The sequence below is a fragment of the Copadichromis virginalis genome, linkage group LG3, assembly GCF_057382275.1.
Source record: "Copadichromis virginalis isolate Kocher_CV1m ecotype Utaka linkage group LG3, C_Virginalis_male_GT1.1, whole genome shotgun sequence".
In the NCBI taxonomy this organism is placed as follows: Eukaryota; Metazoa; Chordata; class Actinopteri; order Cichliformes; family Cichlidae; genus Copadichromis; species Copadichromis virginalis.
The window spans coordinates 41,510,931-41,528,822 of NC_140620.1; the positions used below are offsets into that span (position 1 = coordinate 41,510,931).

Below are 17,892 nucleotides of genomic sequence, written 5' to 3' on the forward strand. Positions count from 1 at the left end.
CCTGTAAAGTCGTGAATTATGTCGACCTCTGTGGGGTTCCTGCTTCTTTGGGACCAGTTATTTGGACATGCCGTACTGTAATCTGGACTCTCACCATAAGTCATTTGCAGAGAGGGCAGAATGGGAAAGTGACCAGGAAGCAGCACCGAGGGACCCGGTTGCTCTCCCTCCTCCTACATGCGGCATCTGCTCCATTTCTCCTTGGTCGCTGGCTACTCTCCTCCCCTCTCCCTCCCTCCGCAGGCTCGTATTGAATTATGCTGTTCTTCTCTTTCGTCTGCTGCTCTCCGCTGCATCTGCCACCTGTTTACTAGGACTCCCACGGCTCACTCTTTTATCAGCCGTTACACCTCCTTTGGCCTCCTGCAAGTCTGTTACTCTTGACGAGCATCACCTGCTGCTGTAGCTCGCTCACGCAGCAGTTCCTCCTGGTGGCTGAAGTGTTTCATTGCAGGGCGGCATGCGTTGTGTCCGTCAACACCGAGGCTGGCCGCCGCTGAAAGATTTCTTGTTGAGAGCCGTATCAAGTACAGTGGGCTTAATAAGTGTTTGGACAGCAGCATGAATTGGCTCTGTGCTCTTGTTACTGCTGATATGAAATGACTAAACATTTATGGGGTTAGAGTTTTAGGCCATGGCCGCTAAAACAGCCTGCCTTACATTCCACTGTGCTAGACCGCTTGGATTACAATTCCATACAATAAAAATCTTATTTATAAGCCTGATGGAAGGTAAAATGCATGTCACAGTTTTCTGACAACAAAAAGAGGAATGAGCGTAAAATCAACCAGCAATGAAAGCGTATGATATGCAGAAACATGTCATTCTGAGTAAATGTGGAAATAGTATACTGGGAAAAATAACATGGAATAATAAAGGTCTAATCTTTTGTTACAATCCATCTTTTGCGACAGATAAAGTTTTTTATGAGTGCTTTTGTTGCGCTCGCTTTCACCAGCCAGGTTTTTGGGTGAAAATACTGGTGAATAAGACGGGGTTTTGTTCTCAGCATATCTATACCCATACATCTCCAAAAACGATTGAAACTCCCCAGGAGTGGCCGGCCAGCCAGAACACAGAACGGCATCTAAAGAACTGCAGGCCTCGCTTGCCTCAGTTAAGTTCAGAGTTCATGATTCATCAATAAGAAAGAGACTGGGCAAAAATGGCATCTATGGGAGAGAATCAAGGGGGAAACCATTGCTGACCACAAAGGCTCATCTCACATTTACCAAAAAACATCTTGATGATCTCAGAGACTTTTGGGGAAATATTCTGTGGACTGATGAGACAAAAGTTAAACTTTTAGAAAGTCTGGGTCCTGTTACATCTAGCACAGAACTAGCACAGCATTTCATTAAAAGAACATAACACCCTAACAGTTAAACATGGTGGTAATGTGATGGTCTAGACCTGCTTTGTTGCTTCATGTCAGCTTGTAGTTCTTACTGCCAAGTTTAAGGGTAATTACTTTTTCACACAAAGCTGGGTAGGTTTGGATAATTTTCCTTTAATAAATAGGATCATCATCAGGTATTTTTCTTTGTATGATATTAAAATATGTTTGATGATCTGAATCATATAAATGTGACAAATATGAGAAAAAACCCCCAAATACTTTATACCAGTGCGTTTTCTAAAATTGAACCTTTACTTGTTCATCTTAAACTCTTGCATGGGATTATCAGGGTGCTTTCATATACTCTCTGTGGGAAAAGTACATTAAAAAGCAAATACAAACTCAATTTAAATCAACTTATGGTTGGTTCACGTTGGTCAATGGAGTGTCTCCAGTCAATAAAGATGAATAAATGAAATGCTTCTGTTACAATATTTAGTTTTGCAGTACATTTTTGTGGATATGAATGTAGAAATGCCCGAAACAGAAGTAGCAGCCACTTTCCTCTCAGTAAAGCACCGAGTTTACTCGTAATAAACCCAGTATAATCCCTTAACGTCGCTTTGTTTCCCGCGCTAAACATCCTCAAAAGAGACAAAAAAAGATGCCATGGGAGGCATCCAATCAGATTCTGCCATGTTGGGACAGCGCAACCAATGAGAGCGCTCAGCACGGAGGAAAACTTGGCTGTGCCTGGAGAACAATGAGGCGGGCATCACCGAGACGAGAAAAACCCCGAAGTTTCTTTGGAGGGCTCCTCCGTGACCACCATTAAACTGCCCGAGGGAGTGAGTAAAGAGCGGGTACCTCTGCGTGTAACACCGGGGTGGTGCAACCGGGTGGCGGTGCTCGTCTTGGCTCGACAAGCTTCGCTGAATTTCCCTAAAAACAAAAACAAATCCCTCCCGTGGTGACCTGCACGCGGCAGTGGTTGGGGCAAATTAACCCCCCCTCCGCCCCGTCGTTGCTTCCTCTCCCGGCACTCCTCCTCTCTCCCTCCTCCTCCCCCGGCTCCTGATGTCAAACCATTTTGCATACCGACTTCCGCCCCGCTCGGCTTCCCTTCCTACTGGTCTGCATCAGCCGGCGAGCAGCTGATATGACTGGAGGGGGATACAGTATCGCGCCGAGCCATGAGAAGCTGACTTAAAAACTTCATTTGGAAAGTAGGCGGATGTCGTGTGCGACAGATACCGGTCGGAAAAGGACTAAGGGACAGGAAACGGAGCAAGAAGAGGCGCATATATATTTATATTTACATCTAATATTTTTACTTGATGCAGTGGGATTTGCTGCTTTCGTGTGAAGAGGCGGACCTACGAGACACTGCGAGTTCAATATGCTGAGGCTGTCCCCGGTGTTTGTATACTATACGTGGAAGTACAGAGACTATTTTCTTCCAACTCACTGCTCCACGTAAGGATTTAACAGAGCACTTGGCATTAACTGTAGCTCCCGGATATCCTCGGCTGCTACCATTTTTTGAGTCTGGTTTTGTTTTGGATAGGGAATTCCTACACATAGGCTGCATGTGCTTCCCTCTAATACACAACCTGGTCGTGTTTGGTAGCTAACACATATAAATACATAAATATATATTTTTGAATGCATAGATTTGGATATGGGGTTGTCATTTGTCCTGCCTCCCAGCAGACACCCCTCTGAAACAGCCAGTAAAGCCATTAGAGGCTATTAAAGTGATTTCTTTTTTTTTTTTTTTTTCTTTTTTTTAAAGAAGGGCTTCTTTCAGGGTAGTTTGGCGAACAATGAACTATTATTTCGTGGGCTTTTTCCACGCTCCTGTGAGGTTTTGTGCCGGCAGTCAGTGACTGGCTCCTGTTTTTAGCTGTCAGTCCACTGCAGGATTATTATTATTGTTGTTATCTTTTGAAGTTCAGGTGCCTTTTTTGTCGTGACACCACATATTTTCCGCTCTAAAAAAAGACTAGATTTTTATTTTTACTGGGGGTTTTTTAATCGTTGGCTGTGTTCACCAGTCTGTCCTTTTTTTTCTGGGGTATTCCCCCCACCACCACCTGTGATTTAAATCTCCATCTACACTGTCAGTCCCACGGATTACTAGATTTTCACCTCATTTCCACAATGAGTTACATCCACAGGGTAGTGAATGTATTGCTACGTGGACTCGTCATCTATGCGGTACTCGGCTTGGAGTGCTCTTACTCGAATGATCTACCCAGCCGCTCGTCTGATGCTCAAAACGTAGCCACCACAGGTAAGCGCAGTCCATGTCGGACACAAGTGTCTCTCATTTATTTACGCATGTACAGTGTTACCCCCCACACTCACCCCTCCCCTCCCTCTGTCTCCCTTTGGGAAAGCCGAGGAATGCCCTGCGCAGCAGCCTAATGGAAGTGATGCATCTTATGTCGACTGTCACCTCTCTGTCTCTTTCTCTGTTTCTCTTTTTTGAATTCCTCTCCTTTCTGTTCATTGCTGATGAATGCGTGACATGACAGGAATGCAGGCTGCACTCACATCCGTGCCATCAAGGCTGCTGTGATGACATGACAGGTGCCCTTATGGTGTTATAATGCACAGCATAGCTCTATAATGCTGTGTGTTTTGAGCCCGGTTGATCATTTCCAGAAGGCCACAGGTGACTAAACCCTCCCCAGCTAAACTGTACTGTTGACATAACCTTATTAGAGCAGGATTTCCATCAATTTGCATCCAGGCAATATTTTGAACCAGGCCCTTTTTTATACACCACGCTGTCCTGAACTGACAGCATTATAAAAAAGCCTTGTACTATTTCCTTCTCTGTTTGTTAGAGTTACCTTGACACAAGGACTGAAAGGGATGCTGAAGCTAATAAGCAGCACCTGGCCTTGTTTTAGGGCCTTTATAGTCGAGTTTAAAACGATACACCGGTTGGTTTGACTGCATACCTGTGTAATGACATAACAGTTTGTTTCTGGAGGCACTTGACATACAGGTAAATATATATGTATATAGGTGTTTGCTGTTTGAGCAAATATACATTTCAGTGTTATGTAACCGACCTCACTGAATCTGAAGGCTCATGTTGAAGAGCAAATTAGTAAGCTACAGTATAAGATATTTAGTGGTGGTTAGTGTTGGATTACTAAGGGGGTGGATCACTTCTTTTATTGTTCTTTGTGTAGTGGGGAACCCCTTGGAACCTAATAATTAAGTAAGTGACAATGATCTGAGTGCAGTATTATACTGAAGGCATCTGGTGAATTATACCTGGATAAGTTCATATAGATACTTTCATTGTGGTGTCCTTGCTAATGTATTGGGACATCCCAGCATAAATTGTTTATGGCTGTGTGCTGATCCTTGACCGTTTGTGGTAAGTCTCTGTTAACTGAACTGAGCATTTAAAGGAGTATTTTAACATTTTCAGAAGACTCCTTTTTCACTCTCTTGAGTGGGACCTGTTGCCAGGCAGTCGGTGGAATGTCCAGGAATAGTTGGGAGCCTTTACCGTCCACTTTTGTACACATTTAATCAAGGAAGATATAATTATGTCAGGATTATGTCACCGTTGGACTGACTCAGTTTGTTTCCATTATGTAGGCTTCATGTGAAGCTATGTGCTAACAGGCGGCTGGCTGACAGATGAGAGTGGGATAACTGTTTCCTCCTAATTTTCTGCAGAAAAAGTCCCCCACACATGCATTCAGATAAAAGACTAATTTAAGCAGATATTTCTTTATCTGGTTAAGTGAACAAGCTCAGGCATGTATTAATGGTTTGATTAACAATCAACCAAGTCATTCTAGACCAAAACAAAATATCTGACAAAAGTATATTTGCTGGGAAACTTCTGGAGCATGTATATGGTCAGGGCAATCAAAGTTAATCGATATTTTGTCACTTTGACTATCTTCAGACTTCTTAAGCCTGCTCAAATGAGCTTTGTCATCAGAACTCTAACAAGTTATGCACCCTACCGGTAACACAAAACAATTCAAATCAAAATGCTCTTTATGGGAATTCGCTTTGAAAAGACTGTTTATTCCCACTTTCCTAAGCTATGAGTTGACAGTCAAAAGGCTGACAAACAGGAATCAACCTTAATCCTAACTCTTGGCAAAAAATATACAGGAATTTCCACAAATGTCCAACTATTCCTTAAACTTAGTCTGGTAACGTGAGCGTCCAAAGGCATGAACAACAGATTTGACTGAAAAATAAACTCAGTCATATCTCTCTTGAAGTTATGCAGTCCTGTCACTGTTAACTACATGGCATTAACTTGTCCACCACTATAACTCTACATGGTAAACTATAATTTTGGTATGCTACTGTTCAGCAGTTTGTTTAACTGCTTGTAGTAAAAATAGTATAAAAAGGTATAACACTGGCTAACTAACCCAGCAGTAACATTTTCTTAAAGTTAGCTAAAAGTCATGAACTAATAATCAGATCAGAGAAGCTAAGGCTACTGAGGTTTTGTAGATATGTGACCATTAACCACGAGATGCTATCTTATCCACAATTTTGAAAGTGTGGCAATCATGATGACAAGTGAACAAGGCCCAGTCATACAGGTATAACCTTCTAAAATGAAAATGGGTACTTCCCAACCAGTTGGTACATGGTTGCTTGCAGTCATTATGAAATTGACTTCTAAAGCCTTAGTGGTGCAGCCCTAGAAACTATTTAGTGACCCCTGGCAACCATGCGTTGCTAGGGAAAAATATGTATTTCTCGACTGGTTGGAGAAAACCTCCTTGGGATTGCTGCAGTCCTTAGCAGATGGTTGTAAATTCTAGGATGGAAGATGGTGACACGTCTGCAAACGCTTGCTAGCTATTACTTGAGCGATAGTGAAACTATGTGACAAGTTGGAAATGGACTGGCTGCCTTCGAAGTAAAAGTTGCACCTTTTTGAAATAGGTTGACTGCAGCGCTGGGGCACAACTTATATTCATTTTCAAGTTTTTCTACCGCTTGATTAGAAGTTAGCAAGCATTACAGGCAAGCTGGAGTCTTCCATGTAAACTAAGGGAGTGATTGCAAAAGTCTGCTAGCAACCAAAGCAATCACAAGGAGGTTTTTGATGCAACACCCTCTTTGTTGATGTCCCCCAGCAACAGGTAGCAACCCCCAGGAACCACTCAACAACCATTATCCATGTGTGACGGCCCACGAGAAACCTTAATACATAGAATCCAAACAAGGTCTATTTACAGGGAAATTACAGGATTGTACCATTTCAGAGATGGGGGTTAGGATTCTTGCCCTACATATCTGATAATCCTTTACCAAATACCAAAACTTAAGCATATCATTTTACAGCTAATATTTGATGTTTTGTTACACTTTGTAGCCTTAAACTCCACCCTAGTTTAGTTATATTCCTCACTTGCATCTTCTGACATACCCTCACAGGTAGATTTTAAAGTGGAAAGTTGTCTCTGAGCCAAATGTTAGCATGAATTGTTATTACAATTCTTTAATCGCATGAAGCTTAATTTCAAATGTTAGCTTTTGGGCTTTGTCTTTGACTTTTTGCAATTAGGGACATTTGCACAAACTCAAAATGAGCTCTGTGCTATGTTAACAGAACACTGCTAGGCGCTTCAATTGAAGACACACAAAAAGCCTCATAAATAAAGGCAAATAGACTAATTTATATCTTTATTTCATCTGGTGCATCCGTGCATGTCTGTAAAACCTCCTGAAGGTATTAAACCTTGCCCCAGACAGCTATTAAGCATTCGTGACTGTTTACAAGTGTCAAGCTGCTCCTGAAAAATCAACCAGGGGTTTTACAGTATATTGATTAATAAGGCAAAAGCACAGAGGTCCTGTTCCACAACAGCATGACAGTGTAAATACGAACCAAGGGATGAGATCAGCTCTCTCTTCCCATGAACAAGAAAACTAATGAATATAGAGACGGTGGTGACAGGAAACAAAACCACACTGCTAACCATTTCCCACTCAGTACTGTGGAAAGGTCAGCTTTTCATTGAAAGGTCAGCTTTCCATGAAGGTGGCCTTTCGATAGTATAAGCTGAGGGAAAGCACATGCTATATGCTATTGCACCCTTTCACCTTACTGGTTCTTCAAAACCATTAATAATGCATTTGTCATTCACCCATTTACACACACTAACGGTGGCAAAGCTACTATGCAAACTACTTGCCTGCCAGTGGAAATAACTTTAGCTTCAGCCTCTTTTCCAAGAATACCTTAGGATGTGGAGACGCTTGGGATGAAACTGCTAGGCTGACAATTGGTAGATTGTTTTCCCTGAGGCATGACCTATCTCGGTTTCTATTTGTATGTTTAACAAGTCCCTCAAATGTCCTTGTTTTTAATGTACTTTTAATGAATATTTAAAATGCTTAGATGCAAAACAAAGGTGCATCACATTTTATTCTTATGATAGCTTTGCTTGCTAACACATTGTAACATTTGTAGTTTCCATGGAAGATGCCTAGTTGTCTAAAAACACTAACTATTAACCGAGCGGTCGTAAAACGAAAAAGTGCATCTTGCACGCGATCTACTGCAGCAGTCCGTTTGCAGCCAGCAACCACTCACAAGCCAGTTGGGAAATAAACTTTTTCCTCCTAGTGATGTTTGTCAGATGGTCAACGTGTGCTCTCTAGGCCTGTGTGACTGTGACCAGATTCCCATTTTGAGCCTAGAAGGAGACGTGAGTGACCGCAGTAATCTGGTTGTTTTGAGAATACTCGTTTTCCCTCATGACGGCTGTTTGCCATCTAGTCACTCGAGCGACGCAGTCTCGTGAGACTGGGGCCAGATTCACTTGACCCGTTGTCACCCTCATCGTTACAAATGCAAAATGGAAAAACTGTAGTTTAGCATGAAGGCACTCCAAAAGTTTGTTTAGGGAAGTGACTCGTTAAATATATAACCACTTACACTGTACATATTGTCCTAGCATGTTATTACATAAAAGGTTTTTACTACTTATATTTGTCGAGGCATATATAAAGCCTGTGCCTAAAGCCTTTAGTGTTTTCTATCAGCAGTGGTGATACAAGTCTGCTATTTTTAAACTGTTCCAGTGTGGAGGTAGGTAGTCCAAAAGGTTCGGGTTTAACTTCTGACTGGCCAGAGATGGGTTCCTTGGAGATTTGTGATTCCCAAAGACAAACCCAGAGGAACTGAGAGAGTAGAAATTGATTCGACAGTGACGGTGGTTAAGTGTGCAGTTTATCATGAGCGTATATTTAATAGCTCGTGAGCATATTTGTGTACGAGGAACCAGGTGTTTTCATATTGAGCGCCAGCATCATTGTTGAAGTTTATAATTACGTGATTTTAAAGTTACTAATGAACTTGTATCAAAAGACAAAAAGAGGAGATGAAACTAGGCCTGAACTAGTAATCACCAACAGTGGTGTTGCAGATAACCAGGGACACACAAATTGAGTTGAAGGTCATAGTGAACAATGGTTTTTGTGACGCATTTGTCTTTAAAAAGAGTAAAAGTACAATGTCCTGCAGTGCTTTGTTTGTAAAACAACACCTTTTTCCTCATTGTTGGCCTTTTCAGCTATGAGGAGAATCTAGTGTGTTATAAATCTATCCAAAATCAGCATGTTTTTCTAACACAGGCCAAATCCACACCAGGTCTAAACAATAGGAGTCATAAATCATCACTGGAAGCAAACTGGGTATAGATTTTTGGAAAGTCAGCAGAAGATGCAGTAAAAATGGAAGAGGTGTTTGCGAGCACACTCTGTAGAGCGGTACTGTGAATGTGGTCTACCCTTGTTTTAATAGTTTTGTGTATTTAGCGTGTTGGCATTTCAACAAACAAAACCCTTGTGCCTGCAAGGAACATCCAGTGTTGAAGTAATGTGGCTGCTCGCTGATAGCTGAATCTGATACAGGAAGCCCATTTAGTGTAGACTTTTTTTCCAACCTACAGATTGAGGTTAATTACGGACTTGGATGTATTGAAGCAATTGTGATTAGATCTCTGTCACGCCCAAAGCTTGGACAAGTTTGGAGAAGGTTTGCTTATATGGCTAAATCAGAGGTGACATTGGTTATCTCAGAGTTCAGTGGCTGCATTGTTAAAGAGATTTGCTTGGAAAGGAGGTTCGGCATTTGCCTATCTTGCCAGTGCTGGCTCAAGTGCTGCGCCAAGCATGACAGTTTGCATTTTATACTGCTTCCACCGCTGCCGGCTGGCCCCTGCTCTATCAGACTAACACGCACACTCGAGGAAAGACGGTCGAATTTGGGGGTTGTTCAGGGGGCTGATGACAAAATATCAGCGTGAATGTGAAATAAGTCATAATGTTCCTCTGTGGAATACAGCTCAACACGCAAAGCCATTTCCATTTTTTGACAAGAACAGACTGTTCTGGAGGGTTTCTCTGTGCACTGATAGATTTCCACCAAAATGATCCTTTGAACACTTCACATTTCCATACTGCACTAATCAAAACTTGTATGATGGAAATGGATCAAATGACTGTGTGTAATGTAAAAGTTGCTCACTCTAAATTTCCTACAAGTCACCAGCTGGATTTAACTAAGCTAATTAAGACCCTTACATTGGATATTTACTTCAGTTAGTTTGTTTCAGCAGGCAGCAGGTTATTTAAGCCTAACTGATGCAGTGAGTAACTTGTCATGTCTTAAACAACCGCATCGGAAGATACATGGTTGTGTAAAATGTGTTACTCCATTTCAGAAGGGTCAATTTATTGGCTGGCATCAAGCAAATGAAAACACCAAACGAGATTCATCAGGCTAATAAAACTGGGTTAACTCTGAAACACATGATTAAAACCTCGAAGGATAGTTTTGAACCATCTTAGAAGAAGACATGTGGCTGAGGGTGAGATCAATGAAATCTTTGAAATAAAAAGAAAAATTAAAATCAGCAGTAGATCTCACTAGACTCAAATTTGGAGCTTTTCCACACATCTCCAAAAGTTGATTCTGTTCATCTGGACGTAGTGTTTTCAGTGGGAGAAACGTTTTGTCACTCATCCAAGTGACTTCTTCAGTCTTCAGACTGGATGAGTGATTCTGTTCATCTGGACGAACAGAATCAACTTCAGGAGATTTACGTACCTGGATGATTGAGCATTCATCAAGACATTTTGAAAAAAATACATCTTTTTGAAAAAAAAGACATAAGAAAAAAATACCACAGGGAATGGACGTCACCAACAAACCTCAACGTGATCAAGTGTGACGTTTTCAGCTCTTAGTTTTGATGCCATGTTGGCACACACAAAACCAGAGAAAGTTAACAACTAGGCGGGCTCTGCAGAGCACAATGTGTTTACCAATTAGGCATGACTAACTTAGCTTTGTACCAACGACAAGGCCAATTTGCACCTCTTTAACTGGATCATCAGTGTTGACGAGATATACCAGTTTTGGAGGGAAGGCGCTTGTTTACTCCAGCGAGGCAGTAAGCAGGTATTCTAACAACAGCCCCATGTATGGCATGTCGCTAGCATAAAAGTCCAAATATGCAAATACTGTTTTCAGATATCGCTGAAATACTTATCATGGTAAATGGCCTGTGTTTGTATAGCGCTTTACTAGTCCCCAAGGACCCCAAAGCGCTTTACACATCCAGTCATCCACCCATTCACACACACATTCACACACTGGTGATGGCAAGCTACATTATAGCCACAGCCACCCTGGGGCGTACTGACAGAGGCGAGGCTGCCGGACACTGGCGCCCTCTGACCACCACCAGTAGGCAGCGGGTGAAGTGTCTTGCCCAAGGACACAACGACCGAGACTGTCCAAGCCGGGGAACAAACCGGCAACCTTCCGATTACAAGGCGAACTCCCAACTCTTGAGCCACGATCGCCCTGGATCACTTTAACATCTTATTAAAACATTTTTTAAGTGTATTATTGTTGCTCACAGCGTGGTATTTTTCCATCTGTGTTGTGTTTACAGCGTGTATTTGGTGTGAAACAGTCGCAGCACTGCTCTGACACAAGTTGGCCCTTTGGCTTTTCTCAAAAGTGGGCAACTGCTGCCCGTCTCAGTTGGGGGCTTTAGGGTGGTGATCCAACCTAATGAGGCCTTTCACCAAACAAACAGACCCCTCGAGTGCATTTAAAATTTTAGCCACCATGCTTCCTGTTGTGGCTGTGGCTTTAGGGCGATCCTTTTTATTATTGTGGCTGTCACTAGAAGTCTGAGCTGGACGATTTGCTCTAGCGTGCCCGCTGTCAGCAGCCATGGTGGAGAACAGACTGGACTTGAGTGTAGAAACAATCAATGACCTGATTCACTGTAATCAGGGCATTGTTAGGCTGCTATTTCCTGTCAATTTTACTACCAACTATTGTTTTTTCTTAGATTTCTGTGTCTTAAGTCGTTGTTAAAATTCCTCGTATTGCATATTAATGACCTTCTCTGAATAATCTCTGCTTTTTCATTTCAGTGTCCTCTAACTTAGAGATGAGGCTGAAACAAACCTTTGTTTCACAGTCTCGACTCGCTAATGCACACACCAGTACGTTCCAGATAATTCATTCATAAGCAGACAACACTGGCTGACTGTAAGCTGATTCATTTGTGCAGAAAGCGCCTTGGTGGAAGATGTAGGTCACTGTACTCAGCTGTACAGTGTTTCCTGTTGCGAGTGGCCTACAGTAGCAGAACTGTGCCCTCTCCCATCTCACAGGGGGCTATTGTTGTCCCCCAGCACCACACTTCAAGGTGTTGATCCTCTAGCTGGCATTACATGAGCTCTTGGCTGGGTGACCCCTGTGTGACAGATGCAACAGGCATCACTACAAGCCAACAAGCAAAGAAAAAAAAGCGCAAACACTGATGTGCATAGGCACCGTGTAGGAAAACAAATTTCTTGTTTCCCCTTTTATATCTCACTTCCTCTGTTTTCTCCTGCTGTTGTCGTGTAGTGAGATTTAGACTGTAGTGAAATGGTTAGAGGCTTTACAGCAAACTCTAAAAAGCATCTGTTTTAACCTCAAAGCCAAACGTTCGCTTGGTCTGATTGACTTTACCTTAAAAATCCTCGTGAAACAACATGAAAGGCAGTTTCACCTCCATGCTTTCGAGAATAAAAGGCTGAGAGCCTCGTTCTATTATGGGACTGTGCTGTGATAATACTTGTCGCCTTAATACAGGAAGAGGTCAATGCTGTGACCTTCACAGATGCAGTTTTCTCACCATTACAAGTTTTGCATGCAAAATTTTACATGATTTCGGTGAAAAGTTACTTGTGGAAGTTACACACAGATACTTCCTGTTTAGACCTGAAGAAGTTGGAGCTTTCATGCGTTAGCAGCAGAGTTCCCAATAAAAAAATAAATCAGGGTAAATGCATCTATATATATAAATTTAAGAAGTATTTAAAGTTAGATATTGGACGTCAGAAGCACTCCCCTCTGATTTCAGGGACTTTCCCTCGGTGGAGGGCATGTAATGTGGTGGTGGCCTCGGCGCGAGGGGGCAAAGAGCGGTGTGGATTTCTTTGGTATGCTGCCCCCTCGCAAGTCTGCCTCCACCGACATTCGTGCTCTGACCTGTGCTCATAGCAAAAAATGATTCACAGTTAGAAACCAAGCGTAACGGGCAGACTTAGATGCAAATCTGGAAATCACACGGGTGCCTGCTTGAGCACCTTTCAGCTTTTATTTCTGCCATCTCTTGCTTCCTGTTTTCTCCACTATTACCCTAATCAGCCATAACATCATCTACTGGTGCCTCGTGCTGTGTAGGCCCTCTGTCTTGCTGCGTGTTGCATGGATGGATTGTAAAATAGGAAGCACGGTCAAGCACCTCTGCTGCACCCTTTTGGTCTTTGAAGTATTTTAGCATCTTTTAGCTTGTTTTGGATTTTTCCTCCACTCTCACTGCTCTTATCAGCATTGTTTTATTATGCACCTTTATTATGTAAGATCGAAATCAAGTTTCTCCCACAACTCGAATAATCAAAAGTATAGAGTTCAAGCAAGCAGTTGAACTATGTTTTTACCCTTCATTTCTTGGTTGGGCCGTGCTAAGCTGGATGCTAATCTGTCTTGGCCTTACAAACGGCAGCATGTCCGGACTAACAGGTGACTTCTTTGGAGCCTATTTGGATTTCCTTTGATGTGGTCTGCGATGGCACCAGTTCGTATTGCACATCAAAGAGCTTGGTAAGAACTAAATCACTTACATGTGGTGGCTTCTTCTGTATCTACAGTACCAAATGGGTGAGTGGTTAGCTAGGGTGTAGGTTTTTAGTCAGTGCATTTTTCGGTCTGAGACTGTTGCCTCACTCTTTTGTTCTGAGAGGCGTGCAGTTTGTGTGAGACGAAACTGGCAAGCTGAGGCACGTGAGCGAGGAGTAGTAAGTGGTTATGCTGGTGTAACGAAAAACACATGCCTAGCTTCCTTAGTGTGCTTTCCAAGGTAGCCCTTTAGCCTTATAATTGCTGATGGCCAACATATTTGTTCTGTTGCCGGCCCTAATGCTCTGCTACATGTGTTATAGAAACTGAGGAATCGACTTGACAAACCAACTGAAGAAACCATGAAAGTTATGTCTTTTCTGCTTGAGATCACCCTTTCCCCCACAGAACTCAAGGCACACAGTTTATATCTGTGATAGGCCAGTATCAGGTGACGACTGGCTCTGTTTAGAAGTATATTCCTGCAAGTTAGAAATGCATCATGTACAACAGCGTCAGGTTTGATGGCAGTGGCTGGCGCTTATCTGATGTGTTCAGTCGAGTCTGAGGTCCTTGTGTCTTTGACCCAGTGATTAGATTATAGTTTGATTGCTTATTCAGAGATTGGTGAGAGAGCTCAACTCACTTCCAGAGAAAGGAGTACTCCTTTCCTGGAACAAGTGGGGTAAAAACAACAACTGTCAGTAATCTTCAGAAATTTTATCAGCTCAGAATATGATAATCGGTACCTCCTCAGTAAATGTCAGATAACACGAAAAGAAATCAAATAGATAAACTCATTTTTCACATACGTCAAGTCCAGCTATGTGAATAAGATACTGGACCAGTATCCTATGTTGAATCTATACTTTTAGTTTTGTCTGTGTGTTACACCACATGCAAAAACTCCGGCTCTTTATCCAAACTGGGAAGGTGTGCTAAATAACTTTGCTGCTGTCTGCAGTGTCTCACTTATTCTTGGTGTCCGAACTTGCATCTGTATTTAGAACTGCTGAAGAAAGAGAAGAAAAAAGAACAGAAATAAAAGGAAAACGATCAGAGTCCTGTCAGACAGGAAGGCAGAGGACATACACAGGATGCTGGCCGAGAGCCAAACCTGATGTCTGCTGTCAGATACAAATCTTCCAGCTGAGACATGGCCGCGCTGCTGCGGTGACAGAAGAGCCCCACAGCATTAATCTGCCGCTTTTCAGAGTGAAACTAAAAGCGTGCGTGTCATTTTGCATCGTGCGTGCAAACCCTGCAGCTTATCAAAACAAACCAGCATTTAAGATGGCTGTAAAACTTTTGAACAGGATGTTTCAGTGTTCCTTTCATTCGCAATAAAGTCACGTAAAATCCGTCTCATCTGAGCGTGTGCAATGGCCAAAGCTAAGTGCAGGAATGTGAGCTCCATCGAGATGAGGACGAGTGTTAAACTTCTGTATGTTACATTCAATTCAATTCAATTTTATTTATATAGCGCCAAATCACAACAACAGTCGCATCAAGGCGCTTTATATTGTAAGGTAGACCCTACAATAATACATACAGAGAAAAACCCAACAATCATATGACCCCCTATGAGCAAGCACTTTGGCGACAGTGGGAAGGAAAAACTCCCTTTTAATAGGAAGAAACCTCCAGCAGAACCAGGCTCGGGGAGGGCGGGGCCATCTGCTGCGACCGGTTGGAGTGAGACTCACGCGCTTACATTGATGCCACACCTTTATTGAGCTCATCTTTACAAACAGGTGCTTGAGCTGAGTACATCATGTTTGAATAAAACCACTAATTTACTTGTTAGTAGTGAAACATTTTACTCACTTGTGTACACACACCTGAGAATGGCTCGAATTTCCACAAGAAGCAACATGAAGAAGGTTTTGGTGGAGCAAGGTTCTGGTTCTCCCTGGGATGGCGTGGGCTTCCTTTGGACACTCCAATTTCCTGCGGCAGTCGTAAGTCGTCCTTGTTAATTGGTTAATTGGTGATTCTGAATTGGTCGCAGGTGTGGATGTGGAGTTGCCCTGCGGGGAAGGACTTCAGCCCACATTAAAGTTGGATCAGCTGTAAAAAATGGATGTATGGGTTTTTTTTTTAAATTAAGAAGGCGATTAGGTCAGATCAGATGATTTTTTTAGGTCTGATTATATCTGATTTTATTCTGGTGTGACTTAAAATCGGGTCTCTAGATTTTCTCTCTGACTCTTTGTGAGCTCTGTATCTAAATTCCTCAGTTGATTGCTCAGCTTTGATCATCAGATTCTGCTGCTGTTTACTTGTGCAGATCTAGCTCTTTCTTGGTGTTATTTTGTTACATTAATTTTCTTTCTGTGATGAGGCCAGAGAACATGGTGTACCATACCTAAATAAAGTGCTTCTCAAAACTCCACTGGGAAAGTCTTAACCCCCAGTTTTCCATCCCTTAGGCCATGTCACAGACCCAGGAACACTTAATCCCAACTGGGATTATGCGGGATGCATCTTTTGCACGCTGGTGTGCACGACTTGGATCGTTGTGATTGGTCACCTTATGCACACATTCTATGCTTCATTCGAGTCAACGTTATATCCAGAGGAGCGTGTCTGAAGCCGGGCCGGCTAATTAGGGCAGCGCTCGGCCTTTTGTCTTTTCCGTCTCTCCCTTTTTCTTTTCTTCTTCAGGCCGGCTGCATGTATCACACGTCTCGTGTTTGAGGCTGTTATTCAAACATTCCACGAACTCCGGGGCGCAAGTAGCGTCTCCTTTTCTGGAAGTTTTCCTCTAGTTTTCTTCCCTCCTTTATCTGCCCTCTTTTTTTGAGCTGTGACCTAAGCAGAGGATTACTGAAGCCCATTAAGGTGGCTCATGTGGGTCCATCCCAAACATAAATGGAAATGACTGGGTTCAGAAGGTCAAAGACAAAAGGTCTCCTCAACCATCTTATTGAATCAAAGATAGAAAGGTGAAAGTCTTTTTGCAAAACTGAAGTTGCAGAGTGTACAGTGTTGTGCAAAAGTCTTGAGCCATTCCTCGTTTCTTTATATTTTACCAGACTTTCTTGTAGGGCTGCTCAATTAATCGAATTTTAATCACGATTACGATCTGGGCTTTCAACGATCATTAAAAATGACTGAGCCGATTATTAGCCCCTCCCTCATTTATCCGCGACACCTTAAAGGCCGGTCCGTGAAAATATTGTCGGGCATAAACCGGTCCGTGGCGCAAAAAAGGTTGGAGACCGCTGATTAAGAGGACCCGAGGGAAGCTCGGAAAGCTAAGCAGAAGTTATTTGGAGAGGAGAAAGTGACTGAAAAGACAGGTTAAAAAAAAACAAAACAAACAAACTTCAGTGGTGTTGTACACTATTTTATATTATATTTTAAAGTCATTATTCAATACATTGTTATTGTTAACCCTTTAAAGCCGGTCAGAGCAGCACGCTCCGTTTTGTGTAACTATTTTTAAATCCCTGTAGAACCTGAACCGTGTAAGCTAGCGCAATAATTTGTTTTGCATATGAAACCGGAGGAGTTGTACTTACATCTTATGCCATCAGCTTGTCCTCGGTCACGGTTTCCTTCCACATATAGCTTTGCAAAAATTGCATAAAAAGCGCTTGCAGCAACAAAAATATAATATTCCAGAAACACGCTTTGCCGATCTGATCAGCTGTTCGTAACACTTCCCACAGTGAAACAGACGTCAGCGCGAACTATCACATGTCGGCCATTTCCTCCCCGAAACCGGAAGTGACGTCATTTTCGCGGAAATGTAGTTTTTTTACTTGTAGGCCTTAAAAGCCTATACTGGTCATGTTTGACTTTTCTGAATAGTTTCTGAGATGCTTAGAACTCGAATTGCAATGCTGGAAATAGTTTATTTTGATGCACATGCTGTTTTCTTTGCAAATTTGCATCATAGGATTGTTTTTTCGTTTTTCCTGCAGTGTATATAAAAATTGCTGTATCTCCAAAATAAAACTATGAAGATACTCAAAATAAATTTCCTGTGGTGGGAAACTAATTTTTGCAACTTTTTTGTATTTAAAGTTTTGAGGGATAAACCTCTTAAACTTCTCCAAGTAGAAATATATGCAAAAAAAAAAAAGCAAAAACGATTTTCAATTTTTTTTGTAGTTTATTGCACTTTTTTGCAATTAATGTAGTTACTATGGACTTAATGCATACATATTATTAAAATATGGGCTATAACAGTTGTATAGCAACTTGAAATGCTCCCACAAATGGCACTACAGCATGTAAAAAAATAATATAAGCTCTGGCGGACTTGGTTCTATAGTAGGTCTTAAAGGGTTAAATAAATATCGTCAAATAATCGAGATCTCAATTTCAG

General features: G+C 42.1%; 1 protein-coding gene across 1 annotated transcript in view; it reads left to right on the forward strand.

Annotated features, from left to right (window-relative positions):
• Positions 1-2,051: 2,051 nt before the first annotated feature.
• stim2b (stromal interaction molecule 2b) overlaps positions 2,052-17,892 on the forward strand; it is a 58,687-nt gene continuing 42,846 nt past the window's right edge. Inside the window, exon 1 of the mRNA XM_085451168.1 lies at positions 2,052-3,635. Coding sequence (XP_085307294.1) covers positions 3,503-3,635 — 133 coding nt within the window. The 5' untranslated portion in view covers positions 2,052-3,502. The remainder of the gene's footprint in view (positions 3,636-17,892) is intronic.